General features: G+C 44.5%; 1 protein-coding gene across 1 annotated transcript; it reads left to right on the forward strand.

Moving 5' to 3' along the window:
• Positions 1-274: 274 nt before the first annotated feature.
• TIMM22 (translocase of inner mitochondrial membrane 22) lies at positions 275-23,653 on the forward strand. The gene is made up of 4 exons (XM_077480317.1): positions 275-732; positions 10,947-11,143; positions 20,081-20,153; positions 23,219-23,653. The coding sequence occupies exons 1-4, from the start codon at positions 480-482 to the stop codon at positions 23,293-23,295; spliced, it is 600 nt and encodes a 199-aa protein (XP_077336443.1). The 5' UTR covers positions 275-479; the 3' UTR covers positions 23,296-23,653.
• Positions 23,654-27,010: the final 3,357 nt, after the last annotated feature.

The raw sequence follows: 27,010 nt of genomic DNA on the forward strand, positions 1-27,010 counted from the left end.
TCTATTTGTGTTAAAAAATGCTAAAAAATTAATTTGGGTACAGTGTTGTATGACCGCTCAATTGTCATTTAAAGTACGACAGCACTGAAAGCTGAAAAATGGTCAGGGCAGGAGGGGGGTTTAAGTGCCCAGTAAGCAAGTGGTTAAACTCTAGCCTTACTGAGGACAAGTGCAGGGTGTAGCAAGATGGCGACGTCGGAACGTCACTTCCGTAACATATTCTGACGAACCAGCGGCTTTATGATAGAACACCTGAGCGCTGTCACACATTGAGGCGAATCTGTCGCTCTCACTGAGAAGACTCCTCTGGTTATCGGTCTCGCGTACACCCAGTCCTGAGGGAAAAATCGCCTGTAGACCGTACAGACCGGAGAACACTATCCGTTGCGTTCTCTGCTCTATCAGCTGATTCCAATGATTTTCTGACTTTGGCTCTTTGTGTGGAAAGTGCGGGGCGGAATCCGTCACGTGGGAGTGTCATGGCGGCGCCCGGTGGAAGTTCCATGATGACCCCCGGGATCGGTGCCCAGTCCCCCCATATACCCCCTGGGGATGGAACTCTGCAATACAGTATGATAATGGAGCACCTTGTGGGGGACAAGAGGAAACCGAAGGAGATGATCCCTGGGGGCCTCGGAGGGGTGCTCACCCCCATCAAATCAGATGAGCAGAAGACGATGGAGCGGGTGATGGAGTCCTGTGCCTTCAAAGCGGTCCTGGCCTGTGTGGGGGGTGAGTGTGAGGGGCAGGGCTGCTCCTAGGGACTGCAATCACCCCTCATTACTGATATGGCTGTGCTACCCCCCCCCCCCCCCCGATAGACAGGAGACATCTCCGTGACCTGACCCGTCCCTGTCCGCGGTCCCGCCAGGCGATATCTCTCACCCCAGTGGTTTCTCCCGCCAGGCGACCCGTCCCTGTCCGCGGTCCCGCCAGCCGATATCTCTCATCCCTGTGGTTTCTCCCGCCAGGCGACCCGTCCCTGTCTGCGGTCCCGCCAGCCGATATCTCTCATCCCTGTGGTTTCTCCCGCCAGGCGACCCGTCCCTGTCCGCGGTCCCGCCAGCCGATATCTCTCATCCCTGTGGTTTCTCCCGCCAGGCGACCCGTCCCTGTCCGCGGTCCCGCCAGGAGATATCGCTCATCCCCGTGGTTTCTCCTGCCAGGAGACCCGTCCCTGTCCGCGGTCCCGCCACGATAAATCTCTCCATCCCCATGCTTTCTCTGTCCCGCCAGGCGACCTGTCCCTGTCTCCGGTCCCGCCAGCCGACATCTCCCCATGGTCTCTCCGTCCCATCAGGAGACCCGTCCCTGTCCCCTCTCCCGCCAGGAGACCTTTCTCATCCCCATGATCTCTCTGTGCTGCCAGGAGACCTCTCTCATCCCCATGGTTTCTTTGTCCCGCCAGGAGACGTGTCCCTATCCGTGATCCCACCACTCCATCCCCATGGTCTCTCTGTCCACGGTCCCGCCAGGAGGCCTGTCCCTGTTCCACCAGGTGATGACGGACTCTGCGGTCTGTCGTCATCCGATCTCCCATAGGGGAGAGCGGCGCTCTGACAGGTCCGTCTCTGCACAGTGTGCAGAGACGGACCTGTCATCTTTCTTCTCAGTGGGGATCAACAGAGCGATTTCCCCCCGCTGAGCAAGCAGATTTCCACAGGGCGGATCAGCACAGATCTGCCCCGTGTGAAAGAGCCCTAATGTCTTCGCTGGCAATCAGAAGTGTTGCAGTTTATTACATCCTGCTGTCCTCATTCAGAGATTTTCTGACATTTGGGGCCAAAAAAATAACCCATGGAAAAATCTATTCTATTTAGTGGTGTGGGAAAAATCTCCTTAAAGCGGAGCTCCACCCAAAAGGATAACTCTGCATGTCTGCCTCACTCGCCCGCTTCCTCCGTTTCACATTTTGGAGGGGGAGCGGGGGTTCACAGATCCCATCAGACTGCAGCCCATTCACAAAGAGCAGCATGTTTTGGGCATATGCAGTAGGAAACTGGCTGTGAAGCCACAGGGCACCAGCACCCTATAGCCGATTGAAGAATCGGCTCAGGTGAGGATACTGCTGGATGTCTGGGAAAGCTTCTGCCAGCTCTGATTGGCTGTTGACTTTGTCAGCTTCCCGTCGGCGCAGCTCCTTTATTGGCCGTCTGCTTTGAAAGGCTGCCTTGTGTTCCTGCTGTGCTCCGGTTGCTGGGCTCTGTTTTAGCCAAGCTGCTCTTTTGAATTTACCAGTGCTGCTTCTCCCTGGGGCCTCCCAATACAACAGTTCTGCCAGAGACAACAGAGCAGTGCTTGGGGGACGCTTTACACAGCAAGACAGAGATGTGAAAATCCGCTGTGGAGAAATGTCAGGCAGACAGCATTCCTTTTCCTATGCAGATTTTCCTTTCCACTGACAGTGAGTAACACCAAACATAACGGTGGATATTGTCCCCCACCTGCGGTCACACATCCATATTTCCTGGGGGAGCGATCAATTTTATAGCTGCAATTTTCCCTCCATTGTTCATCAGTGTTAATTTCATCAATGAAAACAATTTCTCTAGTAGTCTGTCCAGGACAGCACTAGAGAGATGTTTCCTACCTCCGGAGGTAGAGCCTAACATTCAATTTCATAAAGGGCAGATGCTGTCCCTCTTCCCCAGTCTTTGTGTTTGCTCTACTGGAGGATGCTGGGTGGGAGCTCTCCTTCCCCTGAGCATAGGGGCTGCCTAAGGGAGGGGGGAAGGAGGTCTGCAAGTACTTGGATAAGGATGACAGGCTTTTGAGTCCCCCAGTCAGGCTGCAGAGGAGCTGGTACTGGCATCCTCCAGAATAGCCTGGGAGGGCTGGCGTTCCCCCGCACTAGGCTCACAGTGGTCTGCTGGCCGGATACTATGGTATATCACAGTGGTTCCAACGGGGGGGTGGCAGGCGTTTGCCTCGAGTTTCAGTCTGTGGAACACAGGAGGAGGGCAGGGACTTCTGACACAGCACTTCCGGGTCACTCATAGGGCTGGGTGATTTATTTATTTTTTTAATTTTTTTTCCCCTCCAAAAAAATCTCGAGTTTACGATTCATTCGTGTGTTTTTTTTTTTTCTTTTATTATATTAATTAAAGTGCATCAACAAACAAAATTGCAAAGGCAAACCCTTTCTCTACCTGAAAAGTCATTGAGAAAGTAAAGTGGCACATTTAATACACATGCTGCAGGAGATTACCAGAGAGCGCGGACATGCTGCAGGAGATTACCAGAGAGCGCGGACATGCTGCAGGAGATTACCAGAGAGCGCGGACATGCTGCAGGAGATTACCAGAGAGCGCGGACATGCTGCACGAGTTTACCTGTGAATTGGGGACCTGATGACAGCTTTGCAGAGTGCACTGCACAGAGGACACAGGAGGCTGTATTCGCGCGCTAGCCAGCACAGAGGGGGCTGCACACAGGAGCTCCATTCGGAACAGAAGGGCTGTAGTTAGAGCAATGATTGGATTGGGCTTGTCAGTGAAGCTTCTGGCCGGGAGCTCCACTGACGTGCCCACTCCGATCACTGCTCTAACTACAGCCGTTCTTTTCTGAGCATATAGGCTACATGGGGCGGAGTCAGCGCGTCAGTGGAGCTCCCGACCCGCCCCCTCACGGCTGGCTAGATCGTGAATAGAGCCTGCCGTGTCCTCTGTGTGCTCTGCAAAGGCGCTTATTTTGCCTGTCTTGCTACGCCCCCTGCTACGGAAATTCTGAAGGGAAAAAGATAGATTTTCTTCAAATCTGAATCTATTTGAACTCACAACTCGATTTAAGATTGATTTATTTTTATTTTCTCCCCCAGCCCTAGTCACACGGCGAGTGTGGACGCCAGATCCATGGCGGTCTATTTAAAAAACGCCAGCCACAGGACGGTCCTGTGGCTGGAGAGGTCGGGGGGAAGAAGAGTTGTCAGTTATGTACGATCAAATTTAAAGAAGGGTGGAACAAGCCCCTTTGTAAACCCTGTATTGATAAATTGGTTTACAAAGAGGCAACGGGGGCATGCAAAGATTTTGATTTCTGGCATTCAGTAAGAAATGAAGACCATAAAGTCGATGCTGTCAAACCTTGAAATCCCTAAACAACCAGCCACAGTCTCCCTCCCCCCCCCCCCCCCCCCCCACTTCAGCCCCAGAGGAGGGTGTGGAATCAGAGGGAGAGGAATCAGATCCTTTGGAAAAGCTAAGTGAGACGGCATCATCCAAAGATATTCAGAGCCAAGGGACAAGTTCACCCAGATATAGGCTCTTGCTCAAGAAGGTGGATGCCTTACCTGGGGTGATCTATGAGATGCTAGATATCGAGGAAGAGCAGGCCTCCTTGTCCCTACATGGCCAGATGTATCAGACCCTGAAAGAAGACTAAAACTGTATTTTCGGTACACAGCGCAATGGTGGACTCTATCAAAAAAGAGTGGGTGGAACCGGAGAATTTTTTTTTTTTTTTTCCTAAAAGTCTGAAGAGGAGATTCCCCTTCAGTGAGGATTCGGCCTGTATTTGGAATAAAGTGCCCAAAGTGGATGCAGCCTTTTCCCAGTGCGACAAATCAACGGACCTTGCCTTTGAGGACATGGGTGTCCTTAGGGAACCGATTGGACAAGAGACTGGCAGTACTGCTGAAAAGGTCATGGGAAGTAGCCATGACAAATTTTAAATCAGAAATGGCTACAACAATAGTGGCTGTAATTTGGAGGTCTGGCTAGACCAGTTACAAGGCCATTTGGAAAGTGGGGCCTCAAGGAAGGAAATTTTGGATTTCCTTCCCATGCTGCACAAAGCGACAGGCTATATGGCAGACGCATCTGCTGAGTCAGTTAAGCTATTGCCAAAGACCGCTGCCCTAGTAAATTCCTCTCGCAGGGCTTTATGGTTAAAATCCTGGTCAGGGGACCCGGCCTCAAAAGTTAGGCTGTGTGGCATCCCATTTGAAAGAGACCTCTTGTTTGGGCAAGATCTGTGAAAAGTTCTAGACCATACTGCCGACAAGAAAAAGGTTTTTCCTTTAAAAGTAAGAAAGCCCTGGGGAACCTTTTTAAAAAAAAAAAAAAAAAAAATGTTCACCCCTCCCCCAAAGACAAGAGCCTTCCTAGGCACAGACCCCTAAGGGTCACCCTCTTAGAAACAGTGGGGAAGGCAGAAGCATAAAGGTGTCCTGTTTTTCCTCTCTTAAGAGAACCACCAAATCCCAGTAACTTTGTTTCCAGGGGAGGGAGATTGGGGCAGTTCCTCCCACAATGCGGAAAGACTAACCCAAATGCATTTATACTGAGGATAATCGGGGAAGGCTATCAAATCCAGTTCAAGGGCACTCCGCCCGTAAGGACGTTTGTAACCATGCCTCCCAGGGATCCTCAGAAGATGATAGCCTTGTTGTCAAATTGGTAGACCAGCGAGTTTTTATTCCAGTGCCACAGCGAGAAATAAACCACTCACACGCTCACATTTTCATAGTAAGGAAACTGACAAATTCCACCTAATATTGAACTTTATCACTGAACAAATGGGTGACCTTGAAGAAATTTAGGATGGAAACAATCTTTACGGTGAAGTAAATTCTTCCCCTCGGATTGCTTGATCTGAGGGACACGTATTTACATGTCCCGATCCGCGAAAAATCTAAATTTTTTAAGGGTGGCAATAAAGTGTTGAAAACGGGCCCGACATTTTTTTTTTTTTTTACAAACAAAATGTTTATTAAGTTGAGAAAAAAAAAACTACAGGCACAAAGTACATAATACATACAGTACGTAAATAAAACGGAGTTACATCAAAAAATAAACCATCATTCTGAGTGGGAACAGCTGGTAGCATGAGCCAAACTAATGAAGAGGGTGCATTGTAATAACAAATAACACGGTCCAGTGGATAGGGGGTAAAGCAAAGCACTGAAACAGAGCAGCGCAGGGGGTACAGAGCAACATTACGGACAGTCTTGGGGGAGATAGGGTAAGGGGGGAGACCAAGGCGGCCGGATCCTCCAGAGGACAACTATATTGGGGATCAGGGATCAACCTCTATGTCATTACAAGTGGCTGCGTTACTTAACCATATATCCCATATCTTCCCATACTTAGCAGGGCAGCCCCTATGTGCATATATTTCCTTCTTATAAGGAAGGACACCATTGACGGTAGCTATCCATTCCTGCACACTCGGGGGTGTCCCTCTCATCCATTTCCTTGCCACCAACAACCTGGCAAGAAATAATACCTCCTGTAGAAAAGTGATATGGGGCTTGTCAAAGTCTGGATCTGGGAATATCCCCAGTAAGCACTGTTTGGGGCACATGGTCAAGGGGGATCCCATCTCATCATGTATAAATTTAACAATATGGGACCAGTAATCATGTATTACCGGGCAAGACCACAGCATGTGGAAGAAGGTACCGGGCGAGCCATTGCATCTGGGGCAGCTAGGGTCTTGTACCGGAGTAAACCGAGCCATGCGGGATGGGGTGATGTAGGCCCTATGAACAATATACATTTGGGTCAGGCGGTCAGAGAGTTTGGGCCCGACATTTTTAATTCACCCTGCTATTCAGCCTGTCCTCATTTATGAAAATCCTGGCGGAGGCACTGGCCCCCCTGAGACCGAAAGGAATATCGGTCATCCCATACTTTAGATGAACTTTTATTTTTTATTATTTTTTTTACCTAATAATGTCCAATAGTTTTGATTCTGCCAGAGATCCTCTACGGTGTTGCTATCCTGCCAGAAATCTATCCAAGCTGATAGCACTTCACAGGTGGCAGAGTTGGAACCTGTCTATGAATGGCTGTCTGCTTTGACAACTTCCCAGTGGGAAACCCGCATGTATTAAGTTTCCATCTTGCTGACCCTCCATTGGTAAGATGAAGACATTGATGTTCCTGCCCCACTTTTAGAATGATGCAGAGAAGCCATGTGCCTGACAAGATACGGGATGGGACAGAGGAAGAGGGCTAGCAGAGATTATTAGCAGAGATTATCACCACCCTGTTCCTTCTGTGCATATGGATAAAATTACTGCCCTGTTGACCTCTTTTTACCTGCTGACCTCTAAATTGACCTACCTCACTGCCACCCTGCTGACCCCTTTACACTGCCCTGCTGATCTCTGTCCTCTGCCCTTTTGCTAACCCTTGTACACTGACCCCCTATAATCAGCCCTACACACTCATGACCTCTGTACTCCACCCTGAAAACTACTGCCCCTGTACACTGATTTTTTTTATTTTTTGGGGGCCTTGCTGATTTATTTTTTCTTTCCTAAACGGTGATGCACCCCAATGATCTCTGATGTCTTCCATGTTGTCCAGGTAGAGCTTCACGATCTGCTTTAGATTGTCATTGGGATAAATCTGTCCTCAGCACAGGTCTTGTGTCAGTAATGAGAGGGAAGAGATCCCATTTCATTTGTTTGAACTGAATGTTGATGAAGACACTCCCTGCTCTTGTGTACCGCCAATAAAATCACACCCCTTCCTATTCTCCATCTGCTGAGCTTCTCTACTACCTGTACCCAGTGCTGCCGATTATTTACATGGTGCATCCTGTTCAGTAGGACTTTATATTCGAGTATATGAAAATCGTAGTTTCTTATGACATTTGGAAAGCATTTTATGTGGCAGTTTTAATAAAGTGAGTCAGATCAATCAATAGTTTGTAGCTGTACTCGATTTTATCATTCATTTACAGCCTAATTCCAGACAAGTGCGGAAATGAGATACAATTTCTGTCAGCTTTTTATTCCTACCTGTTACCCCATTAGGGAGATGTTCTTCACAACACTGCAGTTGCAGAAATAATTCCTGTTGATCTGCTAGGAACCCATTAAAGTGGAAGTAAACCCTGATGGGTTTTAGTTCATCCTTCTTTTTTTTTTTTTTTACTCCTTCAAAGTAAAAGCATAATGGGCTCGCATACCAGCCCATTATGTGGCATTTACCTGCAAAAGAAGCCCACGCTGTCTCCGCTGATGGCTGCATCCGTCTTCGCCCCTCTGTTCCGGGGCCACCCACGTACTCCAGCTCTGTGACTGGCCGGAGTCATGTATCGTCACTCCCATGCATGCGCGCGGGAGTGGTCAGTCACGGCACTTGCTAGTGAAGAAACGGCACAGAGGGCTGTTTCTTCACAGCACACGCGCCAATGACATTGGCGCACTACAGGGTAAATATCTCCTAAATGGCACATGTTTGGGAGATATTTACACTACCTAATAAGTAAGCCTTATTATAGCTAACCTGTAGGTACAAGTTGCACAGAGGGGCCTTTGCTGGGCTGAAAATCCCTGTATTTTCTTCTGCTGGACTACAGAACCCCTTCCCCTGTGGTATAAAGATGTGGGGGGGGGGTGTTCTGTAGTCCAAAAGAAGAGAACTGGGTAGGGATTACACTGGGTGGGATATCTGTAATATCTGAGCTAACTTGGTTTCTGCTAGATTAACCACTGAACAACCGCGCTATAGCCGAATGACGGCTACAGCGCAACTCGATAACTCTGGGAGGGTGTACATTGACGTCCTCCCAGAATCGAGCTCCCAGCGCATCACGGTAAATGGCCACTGACAGCGGCCGTCTACCACGTGATCGCTCCATCAAATGACGGAGCAATCACTTGTAAACAAACCAGCGTCATGTCCGGTTCCTCTCGCCCCTCTTTAACAATCAGTACAGTGTGAGTGGAGAGGGGAGAGATCGGTTGCAGCAGCACTGTGGGCTGAATCTGTAGTGCCCACAGCGCTGCTCTGTACCCCTTGCAGCCTCATTTATCCATCCATGCACAGCCATTCATACTCGGCAATACTCATCCATGCTTAGCCACCCCATACACCCCCAGCCCTACTCAGCCGTCCCATCCATACTCGGCCATATCCAGCCATATTCATTCATGCTCAGTCACCCCATCCATACTCGGCCATCCACATTTATGGCTTATGCATCCCCATTCATGCTCATCCATGCCACTACAGTGACCCACAAAAGTGTAATAGGTAGTCAAATTTGATTTGAGAAATGTATGCCCCTAGAACACCCGACGGTGCTCCCTGCATGTTGGGCCTCTGTATGTGGCCACACTGTAGAAAAGTCTCCCACATGTGTTTATCACCATACTCGGGAGGAGTACCAGAATGTATTTTGGGGTGTAATTTGTGATATGCATATGGTGTGTGTGTGAGAGAGAGAAATAGCATGCTAATAAGACAATACTTCAGGTGTCATCTTTTTTTGGAGATTGGCACCATAGCTTGTGTATAACTTTCACAAAGACTAAATAATATCCACCAATTTGGGTTATTTTTAACAGATATGTAGCAGTATACTTTTTGGCCAAAATTTCATGAAGAAAAATGACTAATTTGCAAAATTTTATAACCGAAACAAAGAAAAATGCATTTTTTTTTTTTTTTTTACAGAATTGTCAGTCTTCTTTTTTCTTTTATAGCGCAAAAAATAAAAAAACAGCGGGGATTAAATAACACCAAAAGAAAGCTCTATTTGTGTGAAACAAAAATTTCATATGGGTACAGTGTTGCATGACTGAGTAATTGTTCAAAACATGAGAGCACCAAAAGCTGAAAATGGTCTGGTTAGGAAGGGGGTTTACGTGCCCAGTGGTTAACAGGTCGTTTTCTTCATTTTTAAAAAAAAAGGAAAAAAAAAACTTTTTATTGCAAAAGTAAATAAAATACACACGTAAGAAATTCTGAATAATCCGGTTACAAACCAGAATGTGTACAATCTTCTAAAATAAGAGATCAATACACTAAAACAAAAGACGACAAACATTTACAGCACAAGAACAAATTCTACAATAAGATGACTTGTGAAGATACTCAAACTGAATATAGTCAACTGTTTGGGCCAAAGCACGCTAAGACCGTACACATATCGGTCATTAACAATGGTGAAATGTGAGGAGCACCAAACATTCCATACTTTATTATATTTTTGTGGACATCCCGGTGTTTATATAAAACTTTAATGCAAGGTAATATTTGGTTAACTGCAGTCAGCCATTGTGTTACGGGGGGGGGGGGGGGAGAGAGGGTTGAATCCATTTAATTGCTACCTGTTTCCAGGCCAAAAAATGAGGATTCACACAGAAGCGTTCTAAGGTGACGAGTCCGTTGCTCTTCATCTGATAGGACCAAAAGACACACCTCCGGGGTGAGCGTGACCGACATAGAGAGGAGTTTAGACAATACGCTTGTAACCTGGCTTTCTTCCTTCTTAAAGTGATGGAAACATGGGGTGATCGTTTTATTTTTTTATTATTCCACTTTAAATCAATTGGTGGCTGATTCTTGGATATATTGTTGACCTTTGGAAGGATATCTCCCCTAGATAATTAAAGTGACAATAAAGATTAATTAAAAAAAAAAAAAAAAAAAAATCATACTTACCTGCTCTGTCTAATGGTTTTGCACAGAGCAACCCAGATCCTCCTCTTTTTGTGTCCCCCACCAATGCTCCTGGCTCCTCCTTTTTAACCAGTGCCCCAAATAGCAAGCCGTTTGCTTTGGGGGCCCTGCTCTATGCATCCATAAGACACAGAGCCATGGCTTGCCTCCCCCCACACTCTTTTCATTGGCTCACTGGCTGTGCCCACTGCTGTCTCAGCCAATGAGGAATGATAAACCTGGGATAAGCTCAGTTCTGGTGCACATTGCTGGATTGAGAGGGGGCTCACGTGAGTTTTAAGGGGGCTGTGGGGGGCCACTGCACACAGGTTTTTTACCTTCATAAAATGCATGAAGGTAAAACAAACCTTGAACCTTTAAAACCACTTTAAGTTGTGCACATAGTAGAGATTCAAATCTGGCAGCAGAGATGAGGTTGCGGATTGAATTTTCTCACTCTCTATATACATTCCTTGTAAGTGTGCCTCATTCAGTCCCTGTAGAGAAAATGTCCCTTATGCTTCCTCTCTTTATTTTTTATTTAAGGTTTTGTCTTGGGTGGCGCCTTTGGCGTGTTCACTGCCGGAATTGACACCAACGTAGGTTTTGATCCTAAGGATCCTTCTCGTACACCTACGGCCAAAGAGGTGTTGAAAGACATGGGACAGAGGGGAATGTCCTACGCCAAAAACTTTGCAATAGTAGGTGCCATGTTCTCCTGCACGGAGTGTCTAGTGGAATCTGTAAGTATATTTCTGAGTTGTTTTTAACACTTCCAGTTATATATGAATATGTAAACCCAACATTTCATATTCCTGATATGTGCCTGCTGTACCATGTACTTGTATGAGAGAGTCTCCTGTTCTTGGTATTGTTTCCCTTGTGTGAAATCCTTGGTGTTCCTGCTAGTCCCTCAGCTCTCCTTTCAAAAACTGAGTACAGTGTGGTCAGTTCGCTCGATATGCTAAGAACTCGGCCTGCTCTCCAGAGTAGTGCAAATCACATGCAATGTCCGTGTGATGTTATTTCAGCCATACAGATAGTATGGCTGATATCGCATTTGAACCAAACTTGCACTGGACCCTTTTTTTTGGTCCACACCAGAATTGCATTCATGTTCCAACTGTCAGATTGCAGTGCGATATGCAAGCTTAAATGGGGGTGTCATTCACAATGTACTGACACTTCTGGCAGTTTGCATATGGCAGTGTGAACTGTTGTGTGAGTGGGGTGCGATGTGGGAACCCGCAGTGCATTCGCAGGGTTTCCGCATTGCACAAGTGTGAACCAAGCCTAAATGATCAGACTTGTCCTGACACCTGATCCCCCCCCCCCCCCCCCCCCCGCACAGTCATTCATTGGGAAGACCAGTGTACTGCTGTTTCACACTATACTATACTTTAAGGCTTGGTTCACACTGGAACCAGATGCGGATAATTTTTCAATACAACGCAGATATGTGAACCATAGAGAACCGGTCACATTCTCCTGCTATGTGAATTGAATGCTGGGAAAGCCACATCCAATTCACATAGGTGTGAACCCAGCCTTTATCATGTGCAGACATATAATCAGGAATTTTAATTTTTTTTGCATAATTGGAAAATGTTACTGAATCTTCACATCATTTATTAGGTGAATATACAGTAATCCCTGACTTTTTTGTAAATCGGCCTCAACGGGGGTGTCACAAAAAGGACTATAAAAATGTTTATTTGGATGCAGATTGTTACATTTTTCATTTTAATTTTATTCTAAATCTAGCCAGGATATTATACAGAAGACAGGTGATGGTGATCAACCCAATATACAATGTTTCCTTTGGGTTGTGTTATTGGGTTCCTGACACCAGTGGAAGAATCCAGTACATTGTTATGTATGTGACCAGTGCTGCTGATGTGGTTTGGTTGCTCAGCCTGTCTGAACACAGAAAAAATGCTTTTTTACTTGTCCGTTGGTGGACACAGGAAGTTGTTTATATTAAACTGCCGTCTACAGGAGGATTGGACACTGGCAAACAATCTGTATCCCCTACCCACTACTAGCATGTCCTAGGAGTGTGTGTGTGTGTGTGTGTGTGTGTGTGTGTGTATATATAATTTATATTTATTTTTTACAGCTCTGCTGTGTTAAGACTACATTTGTAGTGCCTCATAATATATTCAATTTATTTTTTATTTTTTTGTCTATTTCTCTACCTACAATAAAAATCCAGCACAGTTTTTCTATTAAAGCATTGTACCAAATAAGTCTTCTACTGTAAATCATTATGTAGGCAAATTAATCAGAGTTGGGCCAAGTCACCTGTGAAGTATAAACCATTTTTATGCCTCTCAAGTCACTTTTTCCTGCGTTTTGATGGCCCTGCCTCAAAGCAGGTATGGTCCCATTGATTCTAGGTTCACACATATGCGGTTCTGTGAGCTGCATTTTGCGGGGGCATGGCAGCCCATTCCTTTAAAAGAGCTGCCGTGCCTCCTGAAACGCAGGGAAAAGGTTCCTGCAGCATTTTAGGGTGTGATTTCCAGTGCCATTAGGGTTAGAGATTGTAAGGGTAAAAAAAATTAAAGTTTAAGAAACATATTTATACTGTCTTAGAATTGCACAGAGCAGCCCAAAACTTCTCTTCGGGCCCACCACTTGTGCACTTGGACCCTTCGTCTGTTCAGTGCCCCCATAGGAAGCCACTTGATTGACTGCCAATGGCTCCCAGTGCCCCAGCAAAGCCAGTGAGACCTGGAAGTGAGGGGAGAGAAACACTGCAGATGTGCACAGTACTGCATCTAATGAAGGGCTCAGGAATGTATAAGGTGGATACTGATGCCTAAACATTTTCTACCGTAATGCAAAGAATGCATTTAGGTAAAAAAATGTTTAGGCTTCTAGAACCACTTTATTGGCTCCCAAACGCAACTAACGCGTTTTTCTGTGCATGTCTGCACGGACCTACATGCAGTTAGAATGTCTGATCCTGGACACACTGAATTTCTAAATGACCCCACTGTTTTGGTGAGTCAACAGCGGGTCAGAGGAGGAACTGCTGTGGGACAGAGATGACAGTTGCTCTTTAAAAATTATGATTTAAATCAAATCCACCCTTAGGCTGGATTCACACCAATGCATTTTTAGTGCTTTTTGCATTTTGCAGATTTGCACTACAGAACATGTTCAAAACTATGTTAAATGGACTGTAGTGCAAATCTGCAAAATTCAAAAAGCACTAAAACTGCATGGTTGGGAATCCAGCCTAATTTTGAAGCTGCTAAATTTAGGGCTGGGCATTCGTGACCTGCAGCCATGAAAGGGTTAACATGTCATTAATCTTTTCAGGCTGCTGATTTCTCCCCTCCAATGATTACTGTTTTTTGTACAGTGAATCCCGAGCTCACCCCCCCCCCCCCCCCAGCAGTCATATGGATGCACACAATGAGCTGAATAGAAGTCATAAAGCAATGTGGGGGCTGAGTTTGTGCTGTTGATATTTTTAGCAGTTGCCAAACTGAGCCGAAGAACACGGTGATCCCGGGCATTATTCGTCTGTAGAAATCATGTCATTCTACATCCTGACACAAAGCTCCTCTCTGCCCACACACTGAGGACAATGACACATCCCTCACCACTCTACATTATTCTTATTGAGTTTGGATCAGATAGCTTGACAATGGATTAAGAATGGATATCCAATTTGCTTAACTAGAGGGCAGTTATTTGTAATAAAATAACTGTACATTGCTAGTCTCGTCAATATACTGTATATAAATACAAATTGCTTCATCCATGCAGCCTATTGTACATTTTGTCAGGCTGGATATATCGCTGCTTAGTTTACACTGATGGGAGTTTATTGGATGCCTAAGGATGTCTAGAATGAAGCCTTACCATAGAGATTGATTGTCTTTGGCTAAGTTTGTGGTTGGGGTGCAATAAAAAATAGGCAGTCGACCTCCATGTTTACGGCCTGCAGCCATATGGGGTTATACACGTGCAACACAATGCAGCTCACTAAAAATGAGCCCCCCCCCCCCCCCCCATTGCGTTTGAATGAGACCCATTCAAGTAAATAGGGGTTGTGGCATGGGCTGTTAGAGGTTAAAACAGTGTAACAATGTAACACTTCACTGTAGAGCTGCCACGACGACTCAACGTAATCGTTTACATCGACGTGCGTGCAGGGCGTCGATGCGTCAGTGCTCAGTATCTCCCGCTCTCCTCCGTGCTGCCGTCCCCCTCTCTTCTCCCCCTCCGTGCATCTGTCCCCCTCTGTGCCGCCGCCCCCTCTCTCTTCTCTTCTCCCCCTCTGTGCTGCCACCTCCCCTCGGTATCTCAGGATGGAGAGCGGAGGTAGGAGCCGGTGTCTTATCATATAAGGTCCTCCATCCAATAGTGTCCGCTGCGTACGGCGCATGCGCCGTACACAGCAACACAGATTCCGAAAATTGCCGAGGATGAACGGCGCCTGCGCCGTGAGTCCAGGTTCTATCCCCACTATCCAAGTGGACATAGAGTAGGAATATAAAAGAGCCGAGCGCAGCGAGGGGCCGTCTAAAATTCACAACCCTATGTCCACTTGGATGGTGGGGCTACCACCTCCACTCACGGCGCAGGCGCCGTTCATCTTCAGGGATTTTCCGAAGCTTCGTCTGCTCCGTACTGCACATGAGCAGTACGGGGCGGACACTATATGGCAGAACACCGGTAAACCCGGCTCCTTCGTTTTCAGAATGGACAGAGTCGGTAACCACTGACTCTGTCCATTCACATAACTGAAACATTGTAACCTCCTGTGATTACGATGTCTCAGTTAATGAATGGAGAGAAGCCGCTGTCTTCTTTCCATTATCAGTGCAGCAGAGAAAGGGACTGGGGAATCTCTGTCCCCAGTCCCTTTCCCTGTCTCAAATGGGAGATGTCAGAGGTATGTTAAGAACCCTAATATGTCACCATAGCCTCCCCAACAGGGCTGCTAAAAAAAATTGCAATAAATAAAAAAAAGAATTTTTCTTTTTTTAATAAAAAAAAAACACACACTGACACTATCCCCACACACCCTCCCCCTTAAAAAAAAGAAAACATTGCAAAAAATAAATTATAAACATTCATGAACTTCTGAATAGAAAATATAAAGTTAAGATAAAAGAAATATAAATATAATATTTATATTCTTTAACTTTACAAAAAATAAGTACATAAAAAAGGTAAGAATATAAGTACATACTTATATATATATAATATATGTATGTACTAGTTATAAAAAAAAAAAAAGATAAAAGAATATATGTACTTAACATTTTTTGTAATCCAAAGGATTGATTAGCTAATCCAAAAAAAAAACACTAGATTCATTTAAAAAATAAATAAATAATCGGATAGTCGCTGACTAATTGAAAAAATAATCGATAGATTAGTCGACAGACAAATTAATCATTAGTTGCAGCTCTACTTCACTGCCTGTCAAACTGCCTCTGAAAAAAATGGCCACCATGGATTGCTCTTTAGAGGTCGCCTGCTAGTGTAAATGAGCACTTTCTGTGCAGCGGGAAACCTGTACTGAAGAAATATGAAGGCTGCTACTGCTGCCTTTCCCTAGCGGTCATGCCAGTCCAGTGTCTTCAATACTTTCTGTGTATTGAACTAGAAATAGTTATGCAGATAAGGAGTTCTAACTTTATTCTGGCTCTCCCAGTCTACATGCTTGTTTGGGGCTCAAAGTACTAAACCATCGTGCATTTTAGCAATGTTCAAAAGGAGGTCATCAATCGCTGGCTTCATATTTCTCTTAGACCCCTTTCACACCAGGGCGTTTTGCAGGCGCTATAGCGTTCGAAATAGCGACTGCAATCCGCCCTAAAAAAGATGCACCATTGTGTGTAGTGTGAAAGCCCAGAGGGCTTTCACACTACAGCGGTGCGCTGGCAGGACGTCAGGGAAAAGTCCTGCCAGCAGCTTCTTTGGAGCGGTGTGTTTACCGCTCCTCCACTGCTGCTCCCCATTGAAATCTATTGCGGCGTATTGCTGGCGGTTTTAACCCTTTCTCGGCCACTAGCGGAATGTGCCGCAAATCCGGCAGTAAAACGACGCTAAAAATAGCGGCGTTTTAGCGCCAACGCTATGGGCGGTGTGGTGTGAAAGGGGTCTTAGTGAGGGAATCCTTTAAAGCTGGCAGATGGCTAAATACACAACGCATGCCACACAACCTACAAACCTTCACTATAAAATAAAATTAAAGTGCAAAATCATAAGATCTTCCACCAAATTATCCACGTGTCGCAATATCTCCATGTGCCAATATCTTCTATAGCTAGTTTTACTCATTCATACACCTCCCATGAACAATATATGATCACCTCCAGACTAACCCATCATGGCTTGTCAAGGGTCACATGCACTTTTGCCCCCTTCATGGGCTGCAAACAGGACGGCTCCAAATTCACTCAACTGCAAGCATACCCCACTTTTAAGTACACAATGGAGGTTTATTTACTAAAGCTGGAAAGCGCAAAATCAGGCTCACTTCTGCATAGAAACCAATGAGCTTCTAACCTCAGCTTGTTCAATTAAGCTTTGTTAATAAAACCTGGAAGCTCATTGGTTTCTATGCAGAAGTGAGCCTGATTTTGCACTTTTCAGCTTTAGTAAATAAACCCCATTGTGTACTTAAATGCGTGGTATGCCTGTACAGATGGCTCCCACTGTGCCATGGATCCTCCACTCACATAAGATGTGTTATTTCATAAATGAAAGAAGAATAGGCGCTGATAGTGCTCTCCATACAGTAAAAACATTCAATATTTTAAAATGACACTCACACGATGTACAGCTCATATCAACAGAGGCAGCTCTCTGTCCCACCCCCTCCACTCCCGACATCAAGATGGCCACCGGCTGACCCCGCAGTATGCCTATACATGTTACACCCAATCAACAGGATTCCTCAGTAGGACTGGAGCCAGCCAGTGTGACCTTTATATACCTTCCAAGCCATTACCACAGCAACCCCAAGTGAACAGGAAGTGACATAGTGGTCGGCTCCTGAACTAGAAGTGTCACGAAGTACACTGTTAGACCCTAATCTTCTTTCATGAATAAAATAACACATCTTATGTGAGTGGAGGATCCATGGCACAGTGGGAGCCATCTGTGGTGGAGTGAATTTGGAGCCGTCCTGTTTGCAGCCCATGAAGGGGGCAAAAGTGCATGTGACCCTTGACTAGCCATCAGGGTCAACTCTGGAGGTGATCATATATTGTTCATGGGAGGTGCATGAATGAGTAGCACTAGTGATCAGTTCTAGAAGATATTGGCGCATGGAGATACTGGGACACGTGAATAATTTGGTGGAAGATCTTACTATTTTGGGCTTTATTATTATTTTATAGTAAAGGTTTGTGGGTTACGTGGCATCTTTTGCTACATTATTTACTGAGTTGTGGAGTGAAACCACTTTATGGTGCTTGCAGCAACTTCATGTTTGTTTATTTATATGCAGTTTCGTACTTCATTTTACATGTTTGGTGATTTTTGTGATGTAAGGGGTAAACGCATAGTGGCTGCGCTGATTGATAATTAGATTTGTTAAATACACAGCAGCAACTACATATATTTGCATATATGTTTGTGCTAAGCCAGTCTTGTGATTCACTTAGAGCTGTGAGGCCATGCCACATAATGAGATTATCGAACAAATTATCTTTTTTTTTTTGCATGCTAATCTCAGTTTGAGACTGAATAGTTTCCTAAAATTATGAAAATTTTTGTACAAGAGAATAAAAAAAAATCGATGTGCTGTAGTGTATTTGTATTGTATTTATGGACGACAACTGTGCTGATTAAATGAAAATCATATGATGTGGTATCGTATGAGGAACATTTTTGTGCTTATAACATTGGATGAACTGTCGTGATTGGCTATTGAAAACTGGGTACTAACGATCAGATTATCGTATGATCGGTTCAAAAGCGATATTTTTTGTACAATTTTCTGATCGTGTGTATGGGCCATTGGGAACTTTTGCATAAGTTATCAGATGGCTTTCTCTTGCAGCTGTCCCCTTATTTTAACACTTTGATTCCCATGACATAAGATATGTCTTCAGCAGTCACACAGCAGATTAATGCCACTGGGACTATATATACAACATAAGAAGCAACACTAAATCTTGATATAATCATATGGTAAATGATGTGGCATGAAAACAATTAAAATATGCAGTGAATAAAATATGAGCAAAATATAACATAAATATAAAAAAAAAAAAATCAATCGTATGAACGTGATATGATGAAATTGGTGCAAAATCCAGTGTTAGGTGAACAATGAAAAAGTCCTTTCAGTAATAAACAGGAGTGTCCATAAAGTGCAAAAATGTGTATAAGTAACATTAATTGATGAAATCTACCACCAAGCACCAACAATTTGCAAAGGCTTCTTACCAGATAGGGTGGACCATAAATTATAATGGTCATTAAAGCAAAAAATAACCCGGCATCCAAGATGGGTGGTGGCTGCTCAGCAGATAACTTCAGAGAACTTTTACAAGTCCACAAATGGTGAAGGACTTGGAGAGTCTTGATTTGAATTCTGTATTTGGGGACCTAACAGTCTCCTATTTGACTTTCTGTACCTGTACCTTGTGTTACTCTACATATCCAAGTCTCAGTGTAGATATCCTGCTTACAAATGTTTTACAGTGAGCCTTCTAAACTCATATCGCCCTGTATCTAAAGATCAGGAACCATAGGTCAAATACCATTGCACAAAAGGTAAAAATGGAATGGGAAAAAGACATAGGCCCCATAGAGGAGGAAGACTGGGATGAAATAATGGAAGGGACCAGACTGACATCCCCCAAGTTATCTGACAGACTGACACGAATAAAAATTGTACACAAAGCCTACCTGACTCCCCTTAAAAAAAAAAAAAAAAAGGCAAAATTCCTCCATAGATATGACCCGACATGCCATTTGTGCCACGCAGCACCAGGTACGTTCTTCCATCTCATATGGAGCTGCCCAAACATTCAGACACATTGGACGCAGGTTGTTCAGTTTTCCAATGACAATATGGGATCCCCAGTAGTATTAGACCCCAAACTATGTCTTCTGGGACTTCTGCCAGATGTAGAAATTGACAAATACCAAGCTACATTTCTAAATGAAACTCTGTTGATGGCGCGTAAGGGCATAGCCAAGGTATGGATGCAGGCTCCGCCTCCCTCCTTATGCCAATGGAAGAGGGACATTAATGATGCACTGCCACTTAAAAAAAATTAGTCTATGCCCATAGAAAGTGCGCGCATAAGTACTCAAAGGTGTGGGATAGATGGTTAGTGGATGGAGAAACATGCCTAAAATACTCCAAGCCCTACAGACAGGCTTACTTGGATGAAAGTAGAAAGTGACTGACTGTTCTATGAAGGTGTAAACCATGAAAATCTTAATCAGAACTGTATTGGTAGCAGAATGACATGAAGTCTCTTAAATACTGGATGTCTATACCCTCATAAACTTGTGCCTTAACATGTATGTACAAAGACTCTCACACAAAATGACTGTTATAATGTACTCTTTATTATTCCAAATAAGCAACTACTTTGTAAAATAACTTTTATCCAAATAAAGTTGGCTTTTTCCAATTAAAAATACAAAAAATGTTTTACAGTATATTATTTTTTTCATTTTAGTATCGTGGGAAGTCTGACTGGAAGAACAGTGTGATCAGCGGCTGTATAACAGGGGGTGCAATTGGCTTCAGAGGTGAGTGATGATTGTCTGTGGGGCATGAGATTCCGTAAAGTGACACCAACCTATATCCTTATCTTCCAAAAAAAGTTCATACACATCCACTACTTAATGGCCCTGCAGTCTATTTTTCATTTAAATAGTTTCTTGCTGAGTTTTTCAGCCATGTGTTTCCTGCCCGAACTTCTCCTTTTTCCTCTCCATTCTGTTTGTTTGGAATGAGCAGCGCATGTTAGTTGCGGTGATGTACACTACACATCTCATAGTCCCTAATTCAACACGGGAGGGAGCAAATGAGGGTGGCTACATTCCTATGGACAGTGTAACCCTGGGGGAAAAAAAACATAGCTGCCCTTTAACAGGAAGTCAAATCGCAGCAGCAAAAACAAAGGAATTTGGAGCAGGCTGAGAGCAACAGAAGGTACAGTGTTAAGTTAAGAATACATACTTGAGCTACCCGCCCGATAATCTGCCTCCAAAGTGCTGGTTTACTCTGGAGACATGTCTCCACCACGCAAAATGGCTGACACTGCTGCTAAACTATAGAAACTACGTCACCAGGATGGACAATCTGAGGCCAAAGATGGTGGCTTCCCAGCTGCCTCCCGTGCTGCGGACAAGACAGATCCTGGTGATCGCTAGCCGCCAAACCTCTCTTACCACCAGATTAGAGGAGGTGAAGGTGGCTATATCTCTACTACGCCAAGATATGCAGCAACTGCGAAAGAGTCGGGGAATCGGAGCACCTCTGCTCAGCTCCAGCAGAAGCAAGACGACCTCAAGAACCGCATGCACAGGAACAGCTTGTGCTTCATAGGCCTTCCTGAAGGCAACAACCCTGCTACATTCCTCAAGGAGATATTGCATCCTATGGGCATGAGGCCTTCTCACAGTCCTTCATGGTGGAGCGTGCAATCTGGATGCCTGCCAAGAAACCACCTCTGGGAGCGCCGCCAAGGGTCTTCATTGCAAAAAATGTCTTAATTACAAAGACCACAACGCCATCCTCCACCTAGCCAGAGAGAAGGGTAAAATTGCTGACAGGCAAGGTTTTTAGAACCAGAAGAGACCCTAAAACTTTCATGTACACGGTACGTTTTTACAATCTCTCCTGAACTATTTAACTTGACAGTAACTCACGTTTAAAATGTCCGTTATGCTGCGTTTACATACCACGTTTGTGGTTAGACACATTTAAAAAAAATATATATTTTTTTTTTCACAATAGCCAAAAATTAAAACCAGCTGTAAACGAAATGCGGCTAAACATGATTTACCGCACCACATTTAGAGGCATTTCAAGCGACAAACGCATCTGAACTAATTTTTTGCATTCCAAAAAAAGCCTCTAAACTCAACTGCCTAGAAACGACTGTAAATGACCCTGTATACATGTACTGATAAGATAACAGGGGAGAGTTCAGGAGCAGTTGGAAAAAAAATGCCCAACTGCTCCTAAACGTCCGTTTAACAGCAGCAGTGTACATGAGGCCTAAAGGTCTCTTCTGTCCTAAATCTCCACCCTGCCTGTCGGCGAGTGATGTGATCTGAGCTGCGCATGTGCAGCTCAGACTAAATTTACGGGCTGATCTGTGTGCCGCTGTGATGTGACTCGAATGCGCAGGAATGACGTCGCCCCACCAATCAAGCGGCCTAAAATCCCAAACCTGGAAGACAGACTGGGCAAAGATGGAGCCTGTCAGGGGCCAGGGAGAGCAGTGACAGTGCAGCGATGTGTTTGTAGGCAAGTCTGTCATAATGTACTAGTATACAGTGTACGCTAGTACATTATGGCTTAAGGCTACCGTGGGACCTATTTAAAAAAAAAAATATATTTTTAGACTTTACTAATAACTTATTATATCTTCCTGTGTACAGAGTTGAACTATGTTCTATGCTTTGCTAGCTATCTTCTGTCACCTATGCAGGGGAGGGGAGGATGTACTTGTAGATCAAACTAGGAGAATAGCTTAGAGCAGTGATGGTGAACCTTGGCACCCCAGATGTTTTGGAACTACATTTCCCATGATGCTCATGCACTCTGCAGTGTAGCGGAGCATCATGGGAAATGCAGTTCCAAAACCTCTGGGGTGCCAAGGTTCACCATCACTGGCCTAGGGTGACAACCCTCCCCTTTGTAGATACACACTTCCTGTCCTAGAATGTCTATCTGGGTATAAAATAAAAGTAAAAAATGCCTGAACAAAATGAAAACGAATGCAACTGCCACATCGCTGGTTTGGTACACTGTGTAAGGCTTGCTCTAGCTCTGTGTTCCTACTGTTTGTAAAATACTATGGAGTTAGCTTGTAGGTAGAGTTGTACTTGGCATGCTTACCTGTTTAACTTCACAGAACCAATTGTACCAAACAAAGGGACACTGAGCCTTTCCGGCTGTTTAGACAAAGGGGAATAACATAGCAGGTTCTGGGCCAAAGCATGGCAAGTAACTTTTTTTCAGAAGGGAGATAAATGATGACAGATGATGATAGCATGTGAACTTGGGGCCTACTTTTTTTTTAATTAATTTATCCGGGGACAAGGGTAAAGTGAGGGCCACAGCGTGCTTTGTCTACTGTTTTTTCTCAGGACTTCTAAGCAGCCTTTCCTGTGTCACTATTTAACCCGGTTCTGTTTAGTATTTAATGCTAGCCATACACCAGTCGAAAAATTTGTTCGAGCATGTTTTTCTAAAAACGGACACACAGTAGTGAGAGCAAGTGATAATGTCATCATGTAATGACTGAATTTTGAACTCACCCACCTGCAACCTCTATACCTTGGTCATAAGTCCAGCAATCACACTCCAACAGCTCCTTCTTTCCTTGTCCTGCAGGAGATGAGTATATGCTGCTTCTGTGTTGGTGGAGGGTATGACCGAGAGCTGAGTAATGACCTCACAAGTAGTTGCTAGATGCTGAAATGACAGATATAACAACATACCCAAAACACAATATTCTAAACACCAGTAAATTCTTCATCCATTTTTAAGAATTAGTTCTGCCTATCTCTTAGTCCTAAATAAAGTAAGTAGGCCTGATTCCTAATTCTTTATATAATAATATTGTGTTCTCTTACAGCTGGCCTGAAAGCTGGTACTATTGGATGTGGAGGATTTGCGGCTTTTTCTGCCGTCATAGACTATTATTTGCGATAATGGATTTGTGCCACAAGGTGGCGCTGCTGCATCAGGAACGTTTTTTTTTATAGAACCAATGAACATTCCTGCAACAGGGACTCTTCCAAGAAAAGACTTTTATTGTTTTGTCAAGAGATGATTCCTTATGACGAGCGGAGACCTCATCTATGAAGAGTGTTGGTGTATTTATACAAATGTATAGAAATATGTTATTATATGTCTTGCCTAACGCTAGATTTTCCAGTGTGTTTTTTTATGTGATCTGTATTTGTTGCTTCACTTTTCATATAATAGTTGATTGCTGTTATTTATATCTACAGACCTTTTTGGGTAATTGCTTCATCAGTAATATATTCTGTTCTATTTTATTAGCATCGCTGCTAGATGTGGATTTTGCTGTATTCCCACCATAGAATATGGGTGTATGGCTTCAGGAATATGAGTGTAGCAGTTACATTTAAAACGTAGTAGTTACTTTAAATTTGATACTAACATGGCCTGTTTGATGAATCTTTTTATAAAGATGTCCCTCAATGTCAAACATTCACTACAGGTAAATAATTGGCACGGCAATGCAGTAATGTATGCTTAGGCCGCGTACACACGGGCGGACTGTTCGCCCAACTTTGTCCGCTGAACAGTGTTTGGGCGGACAGTCCGCTCGTGTGTGGGCTTTCAGCGGACAGTTGGACGGACAAGGTTTTTCGGAATTTCCGAAAAACTGTCCGCTGAAACCTTGTTTGAGCGAACAGTCCGCCCGTGTGTAGGCTTGTTCGTCAAACAAAGTTGCGCGCATGCTCAGAAAGGATTTTCACGCCGAAAGCTATAATGCAGTGTATAGGACGTCGTATTTTTCGTCCCGTCGTACGTGCCGTTCACGTCATCGCGCACGGTTTCAGCAAACTGTTCGTCCGTCGTGTGTGGCCATGTCCGTCCATGCTAAGTTTGAGCGGACTGTTTGCCGAAACTGTTGGACGGACAAAGTTGGGCGAACAGTCCGCGCGTGTGTACGCGGCCTTAGTGCGGTAATATACGTTGTGTGTGAATCCTGCCTTACGATGGAAGAGAGTTGGCATAACCAGTGATGCGCTATGTGTCCAGTTTAACGCTCTCACTGACGCAAGGCATGCTACGGCAATCTGTTTCCAGCTGGCTGGGTCAGTATGCCTAAAGTCAGTCATATGTAGGTCGAAATTGGACTGGTTGAGCAGTGGCTGGCCACATTTTCATCCATCTATAGGCAGGCTGGTTGTCTACTGATTGACTAGTACAACTAGCCTGTCTATATTTTTCTGCTTGATCAGCCCCGCAGGAGATAGCGGCCATCACTGATCAGTGTATTCTGATGGTGGGTAAGCCTTCTTCTCACCAATTCACCAGTTATAGGTTGGGGTGGTTGCCATTTGTATAGTTGGTAAGGGGGTGCGCTGGATATCTTTGCTGCCATTGCTGGGTGTCTAGTGCATCCCTATACCTTTTAACCATTTCAATACTGGGCCCTTTCACCCCCTTCCTGCCCGGGCCAATTTTTAGCTTTCATTGCTGTTCCACTTTGAATGACAATTGCATGATCATGCGACACTACACATGACATTGTTTTATTGTTTTTGGAGACAGATAGAGCTTTCTTTTGGTGGTATTTAATCACCACTGGCGTTTTTATTTTTTGCTAAACCAAAAAAAAAAAAAAATACAGAAAAGTTTGAGAAAATTTTTTTTTTCTTAATTTCTGTTATAAAATTTTACAAATCAGTAATTTATCTTCTTCACTGATGTGCGCTGTTACGCAGTGTAAATGTACCCCATCAGATTTGCTAATTACTGGCTCTCCTTTCCTCACACACAGTGTGTGAGGAAAGGACTACTGCTAAATGGCAAGTTTATTTACATGCGATCAGCTGTGATTGGATACAGCTGCTAACATGCTAAAGCACCATTATGATTGGCCCTTTACCATGGGCAGCTGATGCTCACCCCAGGGGGTGCATGGGAGGTGTGTTCTGGGAGGATGTCCACAGATGCCCTCCCAGAACAACAGAGATGCACTGTAGTTGTCTTTCAGCTATGGCACTTTATTAAAGTGGATGTAAACCCGATTCATGAAATTTAAGCTGGAAACCTATAGCTGTAGTCTTTTATTATCTCTCTTCAAAGCACTAAGTCCAGTAGCTTTCTCCTGCTCTGTTATCAGCCTGATAATGCCTGACAAGCTCTCCTAGACAGGAGATAGACACACGTGTGTGTGTTGTGGGCGGTTTCTATAAAAAGATTTGCGCACTGCTAAACTATTCACAGGCATCTCTGTGTGTGCGTGCGTGCTCCTGCCTTTTCTCCAATCAGTCTAGCAATAATCCACTCCTACAGACGAATGAGGAAGTGAAAAATCGAACAGGATGTGCACTTTATAAACAGTATATAAAGGTGAAGACAGCAGATATACATGTAAAACTTATGCAGGGATATTTGTATCATCCTAGTCTGTTCACTTTACTGGGTATATGTGAGGGTTTACATCCACTTTAAGGAGGAGTGGGCTTCCTCCCCAGGCATACCTGCCCTTAATCTATCCATTATTACATATTTGCAAAATGTGTGCAAATTAAGCCCCTTGGTTTTAATGTGAACTGTTGGGACAATTGTTTTTTTGGTGCAGGCTAACTGGTAAGTGAGCTGGGAATTTTTTTTTTTGTTTCTTGACATGCATTGCCCTCCATGTGCTCCTTGCTACATCTATGTTGGGGTGGTTGCTGTTTGTATTGAGTGCATGGTCTGGCAGTCAAAGGGTGAAAGGAGGAGCATATTATTTATGCCATAGATGGATGGATTGAAAAGTTCTTCTAAGTCTGTGACTGTCACTTGGCATATTCTTAAATCGATCCTAAAATTAAGTATGTTGCCCAGCCCTATGAGTGACTGTGCAAGAAAGAGAATACAAGTTAGTTACAAGCCTCAATGCCTGTATACATATAGTTGTAGGTATAGTCTCTAATATATACAACTATTGTCTGGGTTGTTTATCAGTTGTAGTGTCATTGCACAATGGCAACAAAAAAAGAAGAAAGAAACTGTTGTAAACTAAAACTCACATGGGATCTCACCTAGAGGAAGGAGGTGGGGGACTAAAGTCAGCTGGGAGAAGTTTCTGGTGTCTGATGAGACCCAGAGGTGCCTTTATAATTAGGCAGTTGCTGAAGGCCTCGTGGCCGCCTAATGCATTAACCCAGGGGTAATGGGCTGTGCTCAGGCACTGTTAAGATCCCTGTCTCGCTTAAAGCTGATTTGCACAGCTTACCAGCCTTCCCACTCAAGCCAATCAGAACTGTGCATTAGTAATAGGCTAAGTTTGGCTTGGGGGGGGGGGGGTCTGGTTGGTGGGCTGGCCACTGGTCAAGTGCTCATTGACATCATGATGCTTGGTGCCTTTCCAGCAAATTTGAAGGCATCGGCAAGAAGGGGGGCAAGGGGGAGAAGAGGACCAAGCTTGCAGGCAGTTACAGGTTAGTGTGTGACACAGTCAGTCACTCTATTGGGGGTAAGGGATGGGGGGGGGGGCACACACTGATATAAAGGTCCCCCCTTATATCAGTGTCCTCACTCCCCTCTCAGTGAACCACTTTACCTTTGTGTATTCACTCTGTGGACTCTGATGTAAGGGTGACCAGAGAACTTCCTAAAACCAGGATTCCCCTTTACATCCATCCCTTACATTAAAGTTAGAGTTACAGTGCAAGGG

The sequence above is a fragment of the Lithobates pipiens genome, unplaced genomic scaffold (assembly GCF_037356315.1).
Source record: "Lithobates pipiens isolate NorthernLeopardFrog02 unplaced genomic scaffold, aLitPip1_a1.2 Scaffold_16, whole genome shotgun sequence".
NCBI lineage: Eukaryota > Metazoa > Chordata > Amphibia > Anura > Ranidae > Lithobates > Lithobates pipiens.